General features: G+C 43.0%; 1 protein-coding gene across 3 annotated transcripts in view; it reads left to right on the top strand.

Annotated features, from left to right (window-relative positions):
- LOC135874958 (transcription elongation factor A protein 1) overlaps positions 1-17,303 on the top strand; it is a 101,587-nt gene that overhangs the window by 14,066 nt on the left and 70,218 nt on the right. For 2 of the 3 annotated variants that reach the window (XM_065399913.1, XM_065399917.1), the window contains exons 4-7: positions 3,243-3,290; positions 14,835-14,905; positions 15,579-15,652; positions 16,902-17,003. In XM_065399913.1, coding sequence (XP_065255985.1) covers positions 3,243-3,290; positions 14,835-14,905; positions 15,579-15,652; positions 16,902-17,003 — 295 coding nt within the window. Of the gene's footprint in view, positions 1-3,242; positions 3,291-3,469; positions 3,543-14,834; positions 14,906-15,578; positions 15,653-16,901; positions 17,004-17,303 lie in introns of those variants that run through there. The other variant, XM_065399916.1, reaches the window with a different exon arrangement.

Genomic DNA, 17,303 nt, shown 5'->3' on the forward strand with positions numbered 1-17,303 from the left:
GAAGTGATCAGAGGCAGGGGGGCACCTAAGGGTACATCTGCACCTACAGTGGCAAACTTAGAACCCATAGTTCATCATGGTTTCACTGTCAGTGGTGTTGGAAATAGTGGAAGCTGTAGCATAGGCAAGATCTAAGTGTTTTTGCCACTGTCATAGACCACATGGTGGTCTCAGCCATGCTTCTTTGCCTTTCCCATTCTTTAGTGGCTAGCTATTTTTTTTTCCCCCCAGAGGAGGGGAAAGAATGGGAGGTACTTATCTCTTTATCTTCCCATGCTCTCAGAATTTTAGCAGGTGGTGGGGTGAGGTGCAGCACGGCACAGAAGAGCAAAATTGGATGAGGGGGAATCAATTTACCCAAAATTACAATAAAACATATGGCAGTTTTTATTATCAGATCATTGGGCTATCTATAATAGCCTCCTCTGTCTGACAGTTGCCACTACCACATTATTCAGAGGAATGTGGAAGAAACCACATAATGGACAATTAAGATGTAATCTGCACACTGGAAGTTTCTTCTTAAATTGTTAGCAGCTGGCTTATTTCCTGAGACATAGGTGTCTATGTCCTTTGCAAACACTTGTATAATCTGTCTGAAACAACTATTTTCTCATGCATATAAATGCCTAATTCAGCACTTGGCCTTGACACATTGTGACAATTAAGTCCACTGCTAAATTATGCAGTGCGTGGTTTTAAAAAAAAAAAATCTGACCAGTATCATCCTCATCAGTTTTAAATTTGATGCCTTTCAATTTCATCAGTGTCCCTGGTCGTTTTTGAGGTGGCCTCTACATATTGCCAATGGGATGCTCCTATTGTGGTTCCGAGCTTTGGAAACTTTATGGAAACCAGTACATCATAAGTACTTCGTGTGAAATTGAACTTTTGGACCCAAGTTTGTAAAAGCATGTGTCCCTAATTTCTTGCTTTATTTGGACAGTTTGAGATGTGAGGACATTATTTTCCATGCCCAGAGTGACTTTTGGGTTTCAGATCCAAGACTCTCTTCATTTCTAGGTTAGTGTTGTATTATAGTTAGTTTTTTCTTCTGGGCACTTTGCTGTTAGCCAAACAGGCTTCCAGGGGGTTGATAAAGAATGGGATTTAAACTTTGTGCATTGTGCTTCTCCATGTAAACGAAGGTGGATATATACACCAGCTCTCTTTTAGGCTGGGCAAGCCCACTCCTCATACTACTGTTTGGAAGTAGGACCTTCACACATAATTCCTGCACCAATTGGCAGCAGAGGCCCTGGGCCTTAGCTGATGAGTCCTGAGTATCCAATCCTTGGATCTGATCTATGATTGGCTATCTACCCTTGCACTGGAAGAGAGTATGCTGCCAGGCAAGTCAGATGGAGAATTCTGTACCAGATGGGAGTTGGTGGCTTGCTTACTCTTACAGACAACAAGATTTCATTGAGTCCAAGAATTGAGCTTTTTGGTGCTAGAATTTCATTAATAGTTATGCTGATTTTGGCTTCTAAGGAACTCTTTGGTCTATGTTTTTGTTCAATGGCTGGAGATTGCTAGGTGTCTAAAAAACCTGATACTAATCAAGCATCTATTGACCTATTGAGGCTGGAGAATTTCTTGGCACCAAAAAGGTTTGTATTCTTGGAACAGACTTTTGCAGCTGCTCCCTTGCTATTGCTGAAGTTTTCGCTTGGAGGAGGGCCATCAGTTTGTGTTCAAGTAAGTGAATCCACCTGCCATCTCAGCTTGTCTCTCAGGTGCTGCACTATTGCAGCCCAGACTTTTCAGGTATCCTAACTTCTTCCTGTGGGTCAGAGAACCAGTTCCTTGATGGAATCTTAATTTGTTATTAACAAGGCTGATGGACTCATGTTTGAGCCCTTAAAATGGGACTCTTCTTTTTACAAAAGACAGCATGACTACCTCTATGAGAAGAGAGTTGCACAAGTTTTAATAATTTATCCTATTTTCACCATATTCTTCAGAGATAGTCTTCTTACAAATTCATTTCAAATATATAGAAAAAATTGAGATTTCTGTGTGAATCAGACAATCTCATAGTTCTTTCCAAAACTTCATTATTTTCTGGAGGAAACAAGGCTCCACACCCCCCATGTACAGGGGGTTTTGAGTTTTTTTTTTTATATAGTTAGAACCGAAGACTTTAAGAAGTTAGCAAGACTTCTTGTAGCATAAAGAAAATGCCATTTCCACTTTAGGAGTTGCAAAGTGGAACAGGTTGTACAATGAGACCTGTTATGACTCAGCTAGGGTGAGAGTGCCTCAGGGTCTTAAAACTCAATCTGTTACGACAAAAGTATCAATGATGTGCCTTCATAATGTTTCCATCGTAAACTACTAGCAGGGCTACTATGTGGATTTCTGTACATCCATTTATACATCACTGCTCTCAAATTGGTATCTAGATCTGATGTTTGCTTTGGGAGACTGAATCTGTAGAGCCCTGCACGGATACAAAATTTGTATCCGCATCCAATCCGCAAAAATGATCCGTGGATATCCGCATTTGCAAGGCTCTATGAATATTTTTATTAGAACTCTTAAATTACTTTTCTGGGGGTTCTGCTGTTTGCTAGACTCCCATAAGTCTGAATGAGCAGAGGCCAATTGAAGAATAGTTACTTGTGCTAATACACCTCTACCCCGATATAACGCGACCCGATATAACACGAATTCGGATATAACACGGTAAAGCAGTGTTCCGGGGGGGCGGGGCTGCGCACTCCAGTGGATCAAAGCAAGTACAATATAACGCGGTTTCACCTATAACGCGGTAAGATTTTTTTGGCTCCCGAGGACAGCGTTATATCGAGGTAGAGGTGTAATTGTGGTTCTTTGACATTGTTGCCTCTGAATATCTGCTCTACGTGGCCATTCTTTTCATGAGAGCATATAGCCAATTTTTCTTCTCTGTACCATTCGTATGCTTCTATTGTCTGTGCTTTTCATAGTCTCTCAGGGTTTTCATTCTGTTCTTAAGGAAATCAACTAATTATTTTAATCTGTTCCCTCAAAACCTGTTGTAGTTCTGCTAAAAGACCAAAATTGGTCTAACTCATGTAAAAATGAGAGAGCTAACACTGGTCATGCTTTAAAAATGGGATGAAAATATAGGAAACATCTAGCTTTACAACTTAACCTGAAATCTTGCAGCGATGCAGAAATAGTTATCTGATGTGTGGTGTTATGTCAACAAACCTTTGTATTAAATTATACCAATATTAATTTTCAATTTCTAGGCCAGTTATGCCAGTTTCTCTGAACATGAATATGGCCATGCCATCTTGGTAAGTACTTTCTGAATTAGAAATGATCATATATAAAGTCATAAGTGTTTATATTGATTGGACTTAACTCAAGGATGAGCTTGAATTGCTAGTTTTAATCAACTGTAAATGCAGAACAAACGTTCTAACAAAGGTTTCTCGTTAATAGTGTCAAACTGTCTCATCAGAAGCAAAAAAGAAATACTAGCTCTGAGAAGAAAGAAAAGTCATCAGACAGGGAAAAAGCAACTTTTAAAATTGAAAACATCAAATGTATAATATACATAATAGTCTTCAATCTGCTTGAAAGTTTGTATTCTTTGTGTGCTTGTTTACTTATGTTCCACTTCTGGTGTGCATGTGCCTCATGTGCTGTAGCTGGGAATGCTTTAGTCAGCTATATCTTTTGGTCATACCTGTTCCTTTGATGACCTTGAGCCCTGCTCCCCGAGGGTAGAAAGGGGGTGGAACAACCAACTGACATTGATTTCCTTTCAGCTGCTCCTGGCTATGAGGTGGACCCAAATAGCAGTGTCCCCACTCCCTTTTTCAGTCACCTATTTTATTAGGATTGTGTAAATAGTTATTTAGACTAGGTATTTAGTGTAGTGTTTTTAGTAATTTTAGCTTTGTTTAGATTTATTTTCTTCCCTTTAAAGGGAGGGTCTGATATTTTGTCAGGACAGAAACCCCGGGCTTTACATTTTGAGTCCTGTGGGGCTGGTACGCCCATGTATGACACACATTTAAGTTGTCTTTACTTTTTAGGTTCCGGATATGTAAAAGAAAAACATAAGGATTGTAATACCCTCGCCAAGAGGGCAGCTACATCTAGGACAACAGGATGAAGTTATTCCTTTTTGAGAAAAATATGAGGCCGGTCTCTGAAGCAGGTGGAATATAGAATCCCCCAGTCTGGGACAATCCTCAGTGAAAAATGTCCTGGTAACTGCCTTAACCTCCAGGGGTCTGGCTGCTTTTGTGTCGGCAGCTGCGAGCAGTAACAGGTATCACTCTTCTCAGGAGTGCAAAGGAAGATCTCACAAAGAAAGAGGTTTGGCTCACTCCCTGCTGTCTCTGGGATGAAGGCATCTCTGAAAGCAGCTCCTCATACATCAGTTTGGCAGGAGGCAGCTGAGAAAGCCTCACCGGTGTCTGTTAGCACTGGAGCAGAGCTTTCTGCTGGCTGCTGTCAGTCTGCTGCTGGCACCATCTGCTTTGGGTGCTGGGTCAGCTCTTTCATCTGTCTTCAGCACCAGTCCATTCTGAGCATGTTTCTCCAGTGCAGGACAACTCTCTTGGCTGTCTGCAGCATGGGCTCGTTCTGAGCATGCTGCTCTGGCACTGATTCAGTTACAGGCCCTTGCAGTGCTGACTTCCTCAGGTGGCCTGAGAGAAGCAGCTGTCTGTGCCTGTTCATTCGGAGCCTGACTGCCCCTTAGTAAATGTTTTGTCAATTGGGATGCTTTCTAAGTCACCTGGGGGTTATTGTGGTGAGCCCCATCAGTGGGTATTTCTCCAAATCCCTCATGAGCAGCACCCCATCCTCTTCTTCTAAGAGGATGGGTATTCCTTTTCTGATAATGGGGATGTTTTACCCTCTTACCCTTTGGGAGTAACTTTTTATGACTCATATGTTTGAGAGTCAGGTCATACATAGGGTAAATATACAGGCATGTTAGTTCAAAAGCCTCTAGGTAGTACCCCCTGCCCTGGCCACATTCACTTCATCCATGTGGACCAACTGCTTCACTTCACTGGTGCCATATCCTAAATCAAAACTTTCCTCAGCTTCGATTTCCAGGGTTAGATATCTTTTACCCAAGGATCCACCCGTCATGCAAAAGCAATCACAGTGATCTTGTACATATTGTTGAACCAGACTCTTCTCCACATCAGACTCTAAGGGTATGTCTACACTACAGGATTAATCCGAATTTATATAATTCGAATTTAGGAAACCGATTTTATAAATTCGAATGTATTCGGCCACACTAGTCACCATTAATTCGGTGGTGTGCGTCCAAGCTACCGTAGTAGCATCGATTTCCAGAGCGTTGCATTGTGGGTAGCTTTTACATAGCTATCCCATAGTTCCCGCAGTCTCCACCCCCCTTGGAATTCTGGGTTGAGACCCCAGTGCATGATGGGGCAAAAAACATTGTCGCAGGTAGTTCTGGGTACAGCCTCCCCCTCCCTCCCTGAAAGCAACGGCAGACAACCATTTCGCGCCTTTTTTCCTGAGTGAACTCTGCAGACTCCATTCCGCAGCAAGCATGGATCCCGTTGTGCTCCAGAACGCAGTCTTGAACATTATAAACACCTCGCGCTTTCTCGTGGAGTTTATGCTTACACAGGACCAGAAAAAAGAGGCGAGGAGGAGGAGGCGGCGATTGCAGCGCAGCGACCACCGTGATGAGGACATGGACACGGACACAGAATTCTCTGAGACCGCGGGCCCCGGTGCTTTGGAGATTATGATGTTAATGGGCCAGGTTATAGGCTTGGAACGCCGATTCTGGGCCCGGGAAACAAGCACAGACTGGTGGGACTGCATAGTGTTGCAGGTGTGGGACGATTCCCAGTGGCTGAGAAACTTTCGCATGCGTAAGGGCACTTTCATGGAACTTTGTGACTTGCTTTCCCCTGCCCTGAAGCGCCAGAATACCAAGATGAGAGCAGCCCTCACAGTTGAGAAGCGAGTGGCAATAGCCCTGTGGAAGCTTGCAACGCCAGACAGCTACCGGTCAGTCGGGAATCAATTTGGAGTGGGCAAATCTACTGTGGGGGCTGCTGTGATGCAAGTAGCCAAAGCAATCACGGAGGTGCTGCTACGAAAGGTAGTGACTCTGGGAAATGTGCAGGTCATAGTGGATGGCTTTGCTGCAATGGGATTCCCTAACTGTGGTGGGGCAATAGATGGAACCCATATTCCTATCTTGGCACCGGAGCACCAGGGTACCCAGTACATAAACCGCAAGGGGTACTTCTCAATGGTGCTGCAAGCACTTGTGGATCACAAGGGACGTTTCACCAACATCCATGTGGGCTGGCCGGGAAGGGTTCATGACGCTCGCGTCTTCAGGAACACCAATCTGTTTAAACGGCTGCAGCAAGGGACTTACTTTCCGGACCAGAAAATAACCGTGGGGGATGTTGAAATGCCAATTGTTATTCTTGGGGACCCAGCCTACCCCTTAATGCCATGGCTCATGAAGCCATACACAGGAAGCCTGGACAGGAGTCAGGAGTTGTTCAACTACAGGCTGAGCAAGTGCAGAATGGTGGTAGAATGTGCATTTGGCCGTTTAAAAGGTCGCTGGCGATCCTTATTGACTCGCTCAGACCTCAGCCAAACCAATATCCCCATTGTTATTACTGCTTGCTGTGTGCTTCACAATCTCTGTGAGAGCAAGGGGGAGACCTTTATGGCAGGGTGGGAGGCTGAGGCAAATCGCCTGGCTGCTGATTACTCGCAGCCAGACACCAGGGCGATTAGAAGAGCACACGATGAAGCGCTGCGCATTAGGGAAGCTTTGAAAACCAGTTTCATGACTGGCCAGGCTACAGTGTGAAATTTATGTTTGTTTATCCTTCCTGAAAACCCGCCCCCTTTATTGACTCATTCTCTGTAAGGAACCCACCCTCCCCCTTCCCCCAGCTTGCTTTCAAAGGAAATAAAGTCACCATTGTTTAAAAATCATTTATTCTTTATTAATTGATTATAAAAAGAGGGAGAGAACCTGAGTGGGGTTTGGGAGGAGGATCAGCGGGAAGGAAAAGCCCAGTAAAAAAAGGTTAAAAAAATGGCAGCCTTTTGCTTGGGCTGTCCACTGGGGTGGAATGGGAGGGTGTACGGAGCCTCCCCCCCCCCCCGTGTTCTTACACGTCTGGGTGAGGAGGCTATGGAACATGGTGAGGAGGTAGGGGGGTTATACAGGGGCTGTAGCGGCACAGAACCTGAGTGGGGTTTGGGAGGAGGATGTGCGGGAAGGAAAAGCCCAGTAAAAAAAAGGTTAAAAAAATGGCAGCCTTTTGCTTGGGCTGTCCACTGGGGTGGAATGGGAGGGTGTACGGAGCCTCCCCCCCCGTGTTCTTACACGTCTGGGTGAGGAGGCTATGGAACATGGTGAGGAGGTAGGGGGGTTATACAGGGGCTGTAGCGGCACTCTGTTCTCCAGCAGCCGTTCCTGAAGCTCCACCAGACGCCGGAGCATGTCTGTTTGCTCACGCAGCAGCCCCAGCGTTGCTTCCCGACTCCTCTGATCTTCCTGCCGCCACCTCTCATCTCGAGCGTCTCTCCTCTCCTCACGTTGGTCCCTCATGTCCTCACGTTGGTCCCTCATGTCCTCACGTTGGTCCCTCATGTCCTCACGTTGGTCCCTCCTGTCCTCACGGTCACTGGCTTCTTTCCTATACTTGCAAACCGTCTCCTTCCACTCATTCAGATGAGCTCTTTCATTCCTGGTGGATTGCATGATTTCGGCAAACATCTCTTCTCTTGTCTTTTTTTTACGACGCCTTATCTGGGATAGCCTTCGGGAAGGAGGAGGGAGGCTTGAAACATTTGCACCTGCTGGAGGGAGTGAAAAAAGGAGAGAATTTTTTTAAAGGATACATTTTTCAGAACAATGCTTATACTCTTTCACGGTGTACACTATTCACATTACATAGCACATGTGATTTCTGTGCAAGGTCGCATTTTGCCTCTTAATATTGAGTGCCTGTGGCTTTGCTGCTAGAGATCACAGACGCAGGTCCGGGCAACAGAATTCACCTTGCATGCTGCCATGGTAAGCCACTGTCTTTAGGCTTCTGCGCCCTGCTTTCCCACATACCAAGCAAAGCCCGTTGTGCTGCAGTTTTCCTGTTAGCTTGTTTTCTGCTGCTGAAGGTTAACACCCCCCCCCATCCAATTCTCTGGGATGAGTGCTTTCTCCCTCCCCCCACCGCGTGGCTGGTATCAGGGAAGATCCCTGCAGGAACCAAACTAACAACACCCCCCCCCACCCGCCATGAATTCTCTGGGATGAGTGCTTTCTCCCTCCCCCCACCGCCTGGCTGGTATCAGGGAAGATCCCTGCAGGAACCAAACTAACAACACCCCCCCCCCCCCACCCGCCATGAATTCTCTGGGATGAGTGCTTTCTCCCTCCCCCCACCGCGTGGCTGGTATCAGGGAAGATCCCTGCAGGAACCAAACTAACACCCCCCCCACACCCGCCATGAATTCTCTGGGATGAGTGCTTTCTCCCTCCCCCCACCGCGTGGCTGGTATCAGGGAAGATCCCTGCTAGCAAAACGCGAAAAGCTCTGAACCAATCCTCCCCCCCCCCTTTGCACTTGGCTAAATGCAGGGAAGGATTTCTTTTCAGCCACAGGCAAACAGCCCAGTAGGAACAGCCACCTCTGTCCCCTTAATTAAATTCCCTTATTTCAACCAGGTTACCCTAAGCGATATCACTCTCCTGAGGATTACACAGCAAGATAAAGAACGGATGTTGCTTGAATGCCAGCAAACACCGGGACCATACGCTGCCAGGCTCTGTCAGGCAATGATACCAGATTACTTGCTACTAGCATGGCGTGGTCAAGTGTCCTACCATGGAGGACGGAATAAGGCTGCACTGCCCAGAAACCTTGTGGCAAGGCTTTTGGAATACCTCCAGGAGAGCTTCATGGAGATGTCCCTGGAGGATTTCCGCTCCATCCCCAGACATGTTAACAGACTTTTCCAGTAGTTGTACTGGCTGCGAATGCATCCCAAGTGCTCAGGGCAAATTAATCATTAAAAATGCTTGCTTTTAAACCATGTTTTATATTTTAAAAGGTAAACTCACCTGAGGTCCCTTCCATGGGGTCATGGTCTTGGGTGCTGGCTTGGGAGGCTTGGGAGGGTACTTCAGTCAGGGTGAGAAACAGATCCTGGCTGTTGGGGAGAACGGAGAGCTGGGTGCTCTCTGCCAGCTCGTCGTCCTCCTCCTCCTCTTCCCCTTCCACGGAATCATCAGGTGTACCTGATGAGATTATCCCCATCTCGGAATCCACAGTCAGAGGTGGGGTAGTGGTGGCGGCCCCCCCTAGAAATGCATTTAGCTCAGCGTAGAAGCGGCATGTCCGCGGCTCTGACCCAGAGCGACCGTTTGCCTCCTTTGCTTTTTGATAGGCTTGTCTGAGCTCCTTGACTTTCACGCGGCACTGATCTGTGTCCCTATTGTGGCCTCTCTCCATCATGCCCTTGGAAATTTTTTCATAAGTTTTGGCATTTCGTCTTTTCGAACGCAGTTCTGCTAGCACTGAATCCTCTCCCCATATAGAGATCAAATCCAGTACCTCCTGTACGGTCCATGCTGGTGCTCTTTTTCGATTATCAGCCTGCATGGTTACCTGTGCTGATGAGCTCTCTGTGGTCACCTGTGCTCTCCACGCTGTGCAAACAGGAAATGAAATTCAAATGTTCCCGGGGCTTTTCCTGTCCACCTGGCCAGTGCATGCGAGTTCAGATTGCTGGCCAGAGCGGTCACAATGGTGCACTGTGGGATAGCTCCTGGAGGCCAATAACCTCGAATTGCGGCCACACTAACCTTAATTCGGATTAACAATACCGATTTTGACGCTACTCCTCTCGTCGAGGAGGAGTACAGAAATCGAATTAAAGGGCCCTTTAATTCGAATTAAATGGCTTCGTTGTGTGGACGGGTCAAGCGTTAATTCGAATTAAGGCAGCTAAATCCGAATTAAAGTCGTAGTGTAGACCAGGCCCAAATGAACATGTACTTCTGCAACAAGTTTCTGAAACTATCCTAGAGCATATTCCATCCACGTCTTCACAGCGTGAACATATGGCTCCTCTTGAGGCATCGTCATTATATAAGTCATTTCAGGAATTGGTCCACAGAATGACAGAAACTTTGGCGATCCCAGCTCAGACTGTTCAACAAAATGGACATCTATTGGACATTTTGCATATCTCTCTACAGGATATACACTTGCCTTACCTTTAAATGAAGGCTTGTTAGAACCAATCTAGCTATTGTGGCAGACTAGCATCTATCGCCAACCTGTAAGATAGCTGAAAAAAGGTGTTAAGTCCCTTTGATAGGGTTTGAATATTTCTAAATGCATCTTGTTCAGGGTCTTTGGCACAGCTCAAGAGAAGTTGAAACATCAGTCTTTTAGAACTACTCCAAAGGAGAACAGGAAAAGAGTGGACCTCTTAGTAAAGAAGAGTTATTTGTTAGCTAGTCTTCAACTTCTCATAGTGAATTATCAGGTCCTTCTATCATGTTATGATTACCTTATGTAGAGCAAAGTTGCTGAAGATTTTGATAAACCTTTGTTAGACATCAGAGAGAAATTTAAATCTCTGTCTATGGAGGGTCAATTAATAGTTAAAACCCTCTTCACAAGCTTCCAGTCATGCTGCTAATGCAGCATCAAAGTCCATGGCAGCAGCAATTAGGCAGCGTGTCATGGCTGCAGCATTCTGGGTTTCCAAACAAGATTCAGATTACACTGGAAGACCCTCCTTTGAAGGGAATCATCTGTTCCGTTCTAAAACTGACAAGTTGTTACATTGAAGGACTGTCTCGTACCATGTCACACATTAGGCAGCTATGCTTCCCGTTACAAGAAGCAGTCTTGATATCATACTCAAGCGAAACAGACTGTCACTACTCTATCATCTTTATCCGAGAACATCAGATTTCTCTAAGAAGAAACCATATATACATAGGAGGAGACCTTCATCGACTTCAAATGCTGCGAAGGCTGGCTCAATAGTAATTTTGATGTGTATATCGAGAGCTGCCAACCAATCTTAGAGGATCTTTATACCTTCCCTACCCTCTTTGGGTACCGTTTACATTATTTTAGAGAACATGGAACAGTATCACCAGCGACAGGTGGAGTACTGGAAATAATTCCAAAGATTACTCTATTCAATTCCAAGACATTTCCACCCCCAACTCATCTTCCCCATCTCTTTTTAGGGACTCCACTCATGAGAGTCTTCTTCAACAACAGGGTCCGTTTCTTTTGGCTCTTTGTGATATAAAGGAGATTTCGACCCACAGTTGGGGGGAAAAGGGTTCTATTTGTGATATTTTTCTAGTCCCCCCCCAAATTGGGAGATTGGTGTCCAACATTGGATCTGAGATCTGCATTTCTTTGTTTGCCAGTTCAAATTCCTAATGGTAACACTGTCCTTCTCACTTCCTTCCCTAGATCTTCTAGATTGGTTTGCAGCTCCAGATCTACAAAATGCGTATTTCCATACAGCACATAGGAAATACCTGTGCTTTGTAGTGGGCAACACATTACCAGTACAAAATGCTGCCTTTTGGTTTGTTTATGGCCCCAAGAACTTTCACTAAATTGTCTGGCCATGGTAGCAGCACATTGCAGAAAGAGAAATATGTTTTTACCCATATCTTAGTGATTGTTTGGCGAGAGGATTGTTTTCAGACAGGTGATAAACAGCGTTCGGTATGTCATACATCTGTGCACAGTGGAGTTGAGTGTGAACGTGAAAGTCTCATTTAATCCAACACAAAAGGTAGACTTTATTGGGGCGCTAATCGATTCCATGACGGTTTACGCATACCTGCTGCAGACCAAGTTTGACACCATACTAGAGAGGATAAATCAAGTGGGGAAACAATCCATGTACCACAGCAAGGACATGTCTTCGGCTTTTAGGTCACACAGCTTCATGTATTCTGACTCCATTCAGCAGACTGCATCCTTATTGTCGTCAGGGGTGGTTATGGATAGCTTATTGCCTGGCTGTTCACAAAATAGATATAGGCGTATGCATCCCTCAAGAAGTTTTGAACTCCCTTATTGAAAGATCCACATCAGGTCTGCAAAGGAATTCTGTTCTCCCTAGCGCTTCCCACAAAGTCAACAGTGACCGATGCTTTGTTGTTCGGTTGAGGAGCCCATCTTGACAACTTGACAGTACAGGGTCAGTGGTGTCAGAGAGGGTTGGCTTCATATAAGTGTCCTACAGCTCAGACTGACACAGCTTCTCTGCATGTCCTTTCTATTTCATAACAAAGTTCAGAGTTGACAAAAAGAACATGGTGTTATTGTCAGTTCTTACATAAACAAGGAGGAACCAGATCAATGCTCTCATGCAGGAAAGCAATCCTTCTATGGAATCTGAAGGCAAAATATACAGCTATCTGCACCTTTATCTTCCAGTCCTACACAACACACCAACAGACATCTAAATAGGCATTTTTCTCAGAATCACTTATGGTTCATAAAGGATTCTGTCATCAATGGGGTGCTCCCCTTATGGATCTGTTTGCAACTGAACAGAACAAGAAATGTGAAGGCAGTACTGGTTCACGGTAATAAGAAATCTCTTGGTAACACCTTCAGTACCTCTGTCTCTTCTACCAGACTTAATTACCCAGAACAATGGGACAACTATTCATTCAGATGTGTCATCACTACACTTCATAAAATGGAAACTGTCGGGTAACAGAGTTGAATAATTGTTCTTAATTGCCATACAGCTTGTTCATCCTTCAGTTTAAAAGTTTTTGTGAAAGGTTTAAGGGGATTTCTTTTTATTAAAACAGTTCCCTCCATGTTGGAAATTTAATGTGTTATTTACCAGCTTGATGGGGACATCCATTTGAACCATTAGCCTTGTGCTCATTATTCCATTTGTCTGAAGACTGAATTCCTGTTTGCAATCACATTGACACTCAGGGTCTGAATTGCAAGCTGTCATGCCAGGACCGCAGTATATGACTTTTCACAGGGATAAAGTTACACGTTAGCCTCACCCTACATCTGTACTCAGAGTAATCCCTTAATTTTCATTTAAATAAATCCATTCATTTAAGTGTGTTTCTCCCTCCCCCCCCACCCCCCGCCTCATTCATCCAAGGGCAAGGCTGTGTTTCAGTTTTTGGATGTCCTCTATGCTTCCTCCTTTTATTTAACTCCAACAAGACCATTAAGGCACTCCCATAGTCTGTCTGTCTGTTGTCAAGAGCTCCAGGGGTCAGGCAGTCTCAACTCAGAGAACCTCTAATTGGGTGTGACACTGAATAAGTTACTTTATGGGGTGGTCCATTTAGAACTCAGGTCATGTTAGCTCATATTCTACCACAGACCACTTCTGGAGCCTCTTTTAGGGAGAATACCCATAGCTGATATATGTAGAGCTTCTATTTGGAGTATTATACATACATTCCCTAGTGATTACTCTTTCATTCAGGTACCTTGTTCAGATGCCCCATTTGAGAGGGCTATGTTGCGGTCTTTATTTTATTAGAGGAGAGCACTAGAGTTTATTTATTATATACTGTTTGGGAGTCACCAGAAGTAGAACACACACAAACAAGCAGTCAAACTAGAAAGGAAAGTTACTTACCTTTAGTAACAGGAGTTCTTTGAGATACGTTTACATGTGTTCCATGATCCACCTTCCTTTCCCCACTACTGCCGAGTCTAATAGACTGGGCTTGAGAGTGGCATGGGAAGTGAGGTTTGGTTGTTTGCCCCCTTTCTGTACTGGGGGGAGGAGACAGGGCTTGAGGTCATCAAAAGAGTAGATGCCGCCAATGGACCTTGCTGATTAAAATGTTCCAATCTCCAGCACATGGAGTGCATACACATCAGAAATGGAACACATGTAAACACCACAGCTCATACTCCAGTTACTAAAAGTAAGTAATTTTCCTTTAATTATTTGTTGTGAAAACAGGAACAAAAATTCCTGGAATTATTATTTACTACTAGTAATGGGTGGTATTGTTTTGTGGACAATTAACTATTTAAACTTTACAAAAAAGTGGTCTCTGATTTCTTTTAGAATGGAAGCGCCAATAGAAAATCGTGTTGAAATCCATATTTTTTTACTTTAAAGTGAGGATGTGAAATGTTATGTAAATCTTCCCTCTCTTGATTTTTTTTCTTCAATTTTTTTTTTTAGCTTTTCTATATTAGCTGAAAGAATTGTTTAATTCTCAGCATATGCCTGCTAATATTTGGACAAAAATATTACAAAGAATATATTGCCTGCCTCTTAAATATCAAAATACTGAACTGTTTTATTTTGACAAGGTAGAAGAGGGCAAAATTCTTAGAGATTATAGTTCGTTGAGAAGTTGAAGTTTTTTTTTAATTCCCACTAAAAGATTTCTCAATGTGTTTAGTATAGCTGACCGGTGCAGCTACTATATAGTGCAGCAACTGAAATAAAAATTATATAGTTGAGCATCTAATTCCTTGTGCCATAAACCATTAGATTAAATAAAAGAAATATGCTTAAACTCTTAAAGATCAGTCATTTCTGAGCTCTCATATGTGAGTACTTGCATAACTACTGTTTACAAGGTGTAAACTGATTGAGCCTATAGCTTAACACAAGGTTGAGCCTATTCTTAATAATGATCTGTAGGATAATAAAACATCAAAGTGTGGAAAAAGTGATCATTAATAGATCTTCTCATTACTGTTTGTATGGTTATGTCAGTGTACAAAGGTGTGTTAGTTCCCTAGTGAATAAATGTTATCTAATTGTGTTCTTTTTCTTTTAAGGTTTGATATTATTGGACTCTCTCCAGACGCACAGGAAGATGAAGCTGGGATCAAGCAGGCAGCAGAGCATGGTACATTTATGAGTATTTTTAATGTATCTTCCAATTTTTTTTAAATGAGTGTTTCCCAGATGATGTATAAAATATGTGTATGTATATGAAACGGCTCCTTCATTTTCAGCTGTTTTCTCATTAGCCAAGTTAGAAACTGACATTAAAATGACTATTTAAAATGGTAAAGTCTCTGATAGTATATTGTCTGTTTGTTAACTAAATGATTTTAAGTTTCTTACATTGTGTGGGTGAATTTAGTGGCTCATTGATCAGTCTTTGTATTCCCACATGTCAGATGCATTCCTATCACCCACTAAATTAGAAACCTTCTAGAAAATACAGCCCACTGAAGCCACACAAGCATGCTTATGACACCAAATGCTCAAAAGTCACCACCCATTCTGCACTGGGACTTTTGTGTGACCCTGACCCAACAGTTTCTATTTTGGTACCAGCACTTCTGGCCTTGCATGAACTGCTGGTGTCTATAGCACCAGAATTCTTGACCCTAGTCTCAGAACTTTTGGTCCAGAGTGTTTTGCTTGGGCAATACTCCATCAACTTCCCATCTGCCAGCTTTCCCTTGACACAGGGGAGATTAATACTGCCTTTTACCTCCTATACCGCCTCCTCTTCTGAACTCCCCTCGGAAATGCTACATATTAACTAATGGACTTCATTTGACTTGCAGTTAAAGTACTGATAGATCAGGAAGTGAAGAATGGAATTCCTTCTAACAGAATAATTTTGGGAGGCTTTTCTCAGGTAAGGTACTTGTCAGGAAGGGAGTTTGTTTCTTTGTTGGAGGGAAGTTGAAGTTATTTCCTTGGAACTGGGAAATCCTGTTAACGAGCAGATGATGCTAGTCATTTCTGAAAATAAGGCCTTTAGTTTCGACTTACTTCCAAAAGGCCACAAAAGTAATTCTTTTCCGACTCTAAAAATCGACTTAGTGAAAAATGAGTTTACATACTACAAAACTGCTATAAAGTAATATTAAAATAATTTAAGTTTAAGATGAATAGTAACTTCAGGGGTTAGTTCTAAAATTTCCATGTCATTTTGATTCTGTAAGGCATCTGCTTTTTGTATTCCAAAATGCAGAAATAATCTGAGTCTGAATTTTATGTAGTTAATAGAAGATCTGAACTTCAGAAGGAAGGAATTATTATTTTCTGAATGAGTTGTCAAAGGTCTGCGGTAGACGTTTTGTTGTCTTGTGATAAACTGGTTAATAAGAATATACAAAAACTAATGGGGGGGAGGGATAGCTCAGTGGTTTGAGCATTGGCCTGCTAAACCCAGGGTTGTGAGTTCAATCCTTGAGGGGGCCACTTGGGGATCTGGGGCAAAATCAGTACTTGGTCCTGCTAGTGAAGGCAGGGGGCTGGACTCGATGACCTTTCAAGGTCCCTTCCAGTTCTAGGAGATGGGATATCTCCATTAATTATTATTATTTATTATTATTAATGTGAACAAAGCTACTATTCTGCTTTTCCTTTTCATTTGCCTTCAGATGCTAACAGGTAGAGGAATGAAAGTGTTAACTACTGTCATGTACCTTATTGCATTATATGGTTTTAAAGTGGCTGTTGTCAGATAAATGACTAGGAAAGAGAGAACTGTCATTATGGGAAGTGAAATTTTCTTTTGGCTTGCGTATCATCAAGGGAATTAAACAAATTTGTTCTGTAGTCTCCTTTTAAAACAACAACAAAAATGATGTTACCACGAGTCTGGAAGAATACAAGATTTTAGATTTAGTTTGCAATTATCAGTTAGAACAGTGCTGTCATTTTACTTGTAAACTGAACAAATTTGATCTAGAATAATTGAAACACAATAAGGATGGAGTCACCTGATATTTTTAGAAGTACTTTTCAGATCCATCAGTTGAAATTGGAAAATATTGTTTGTAAATATAAGGGGCCACAAATCCTGAAGTAATGGTGATAACTGTTTAATTTAAATGTTTAACTTCACCATTGTAATAGTTTTTATATTTCTTGATTAGGGAGGTGCCTTGTCATTGTATACAGCTCTTACATCACATCAGAAATTAGCAGGAGTCCTAGCACTCAGTAGTTGGCTTCCACTACGAACCTCTTTTCCACAGGTATTTGTACTACTTTCTTAAACATAACTCAGTCTTCAGTGAGCTAATTGAAGCTGAACATTTGAACATATTTTTTCACTTTCATTACACTGCATCCACAGACTAACACCTCCCCCCCATCCCCCACTAGATAGAAATTGCGTACGTTAATTAGGTAAACAATTCTTTAAATATGTCCATAAATTAAGGCTTTGTCTACACCAGCACTTCAGTTGGCAAAACTTTTGTCGCTCAGGGGTGTGAAAAAACGTACCCGTGACTGATGTAAGTTTTAAAGATAAAAGTGCCAGTGTGGACAAT

The sequence above is a fragment of the Emys orbicularis genome, chromosome 2 (genome assembly GCF_028017835.1).
Source record: "Emys orbicularis isolate rEmyOrb1 chromosome 2, rEmyOrb1.hap1, whole genome shotgun sequence".
Taxonomy (NCBI): Eukaryota; Metazoa; Chordata; order Testudines; family Emydidae; genus Emys; species Emys orbicularis.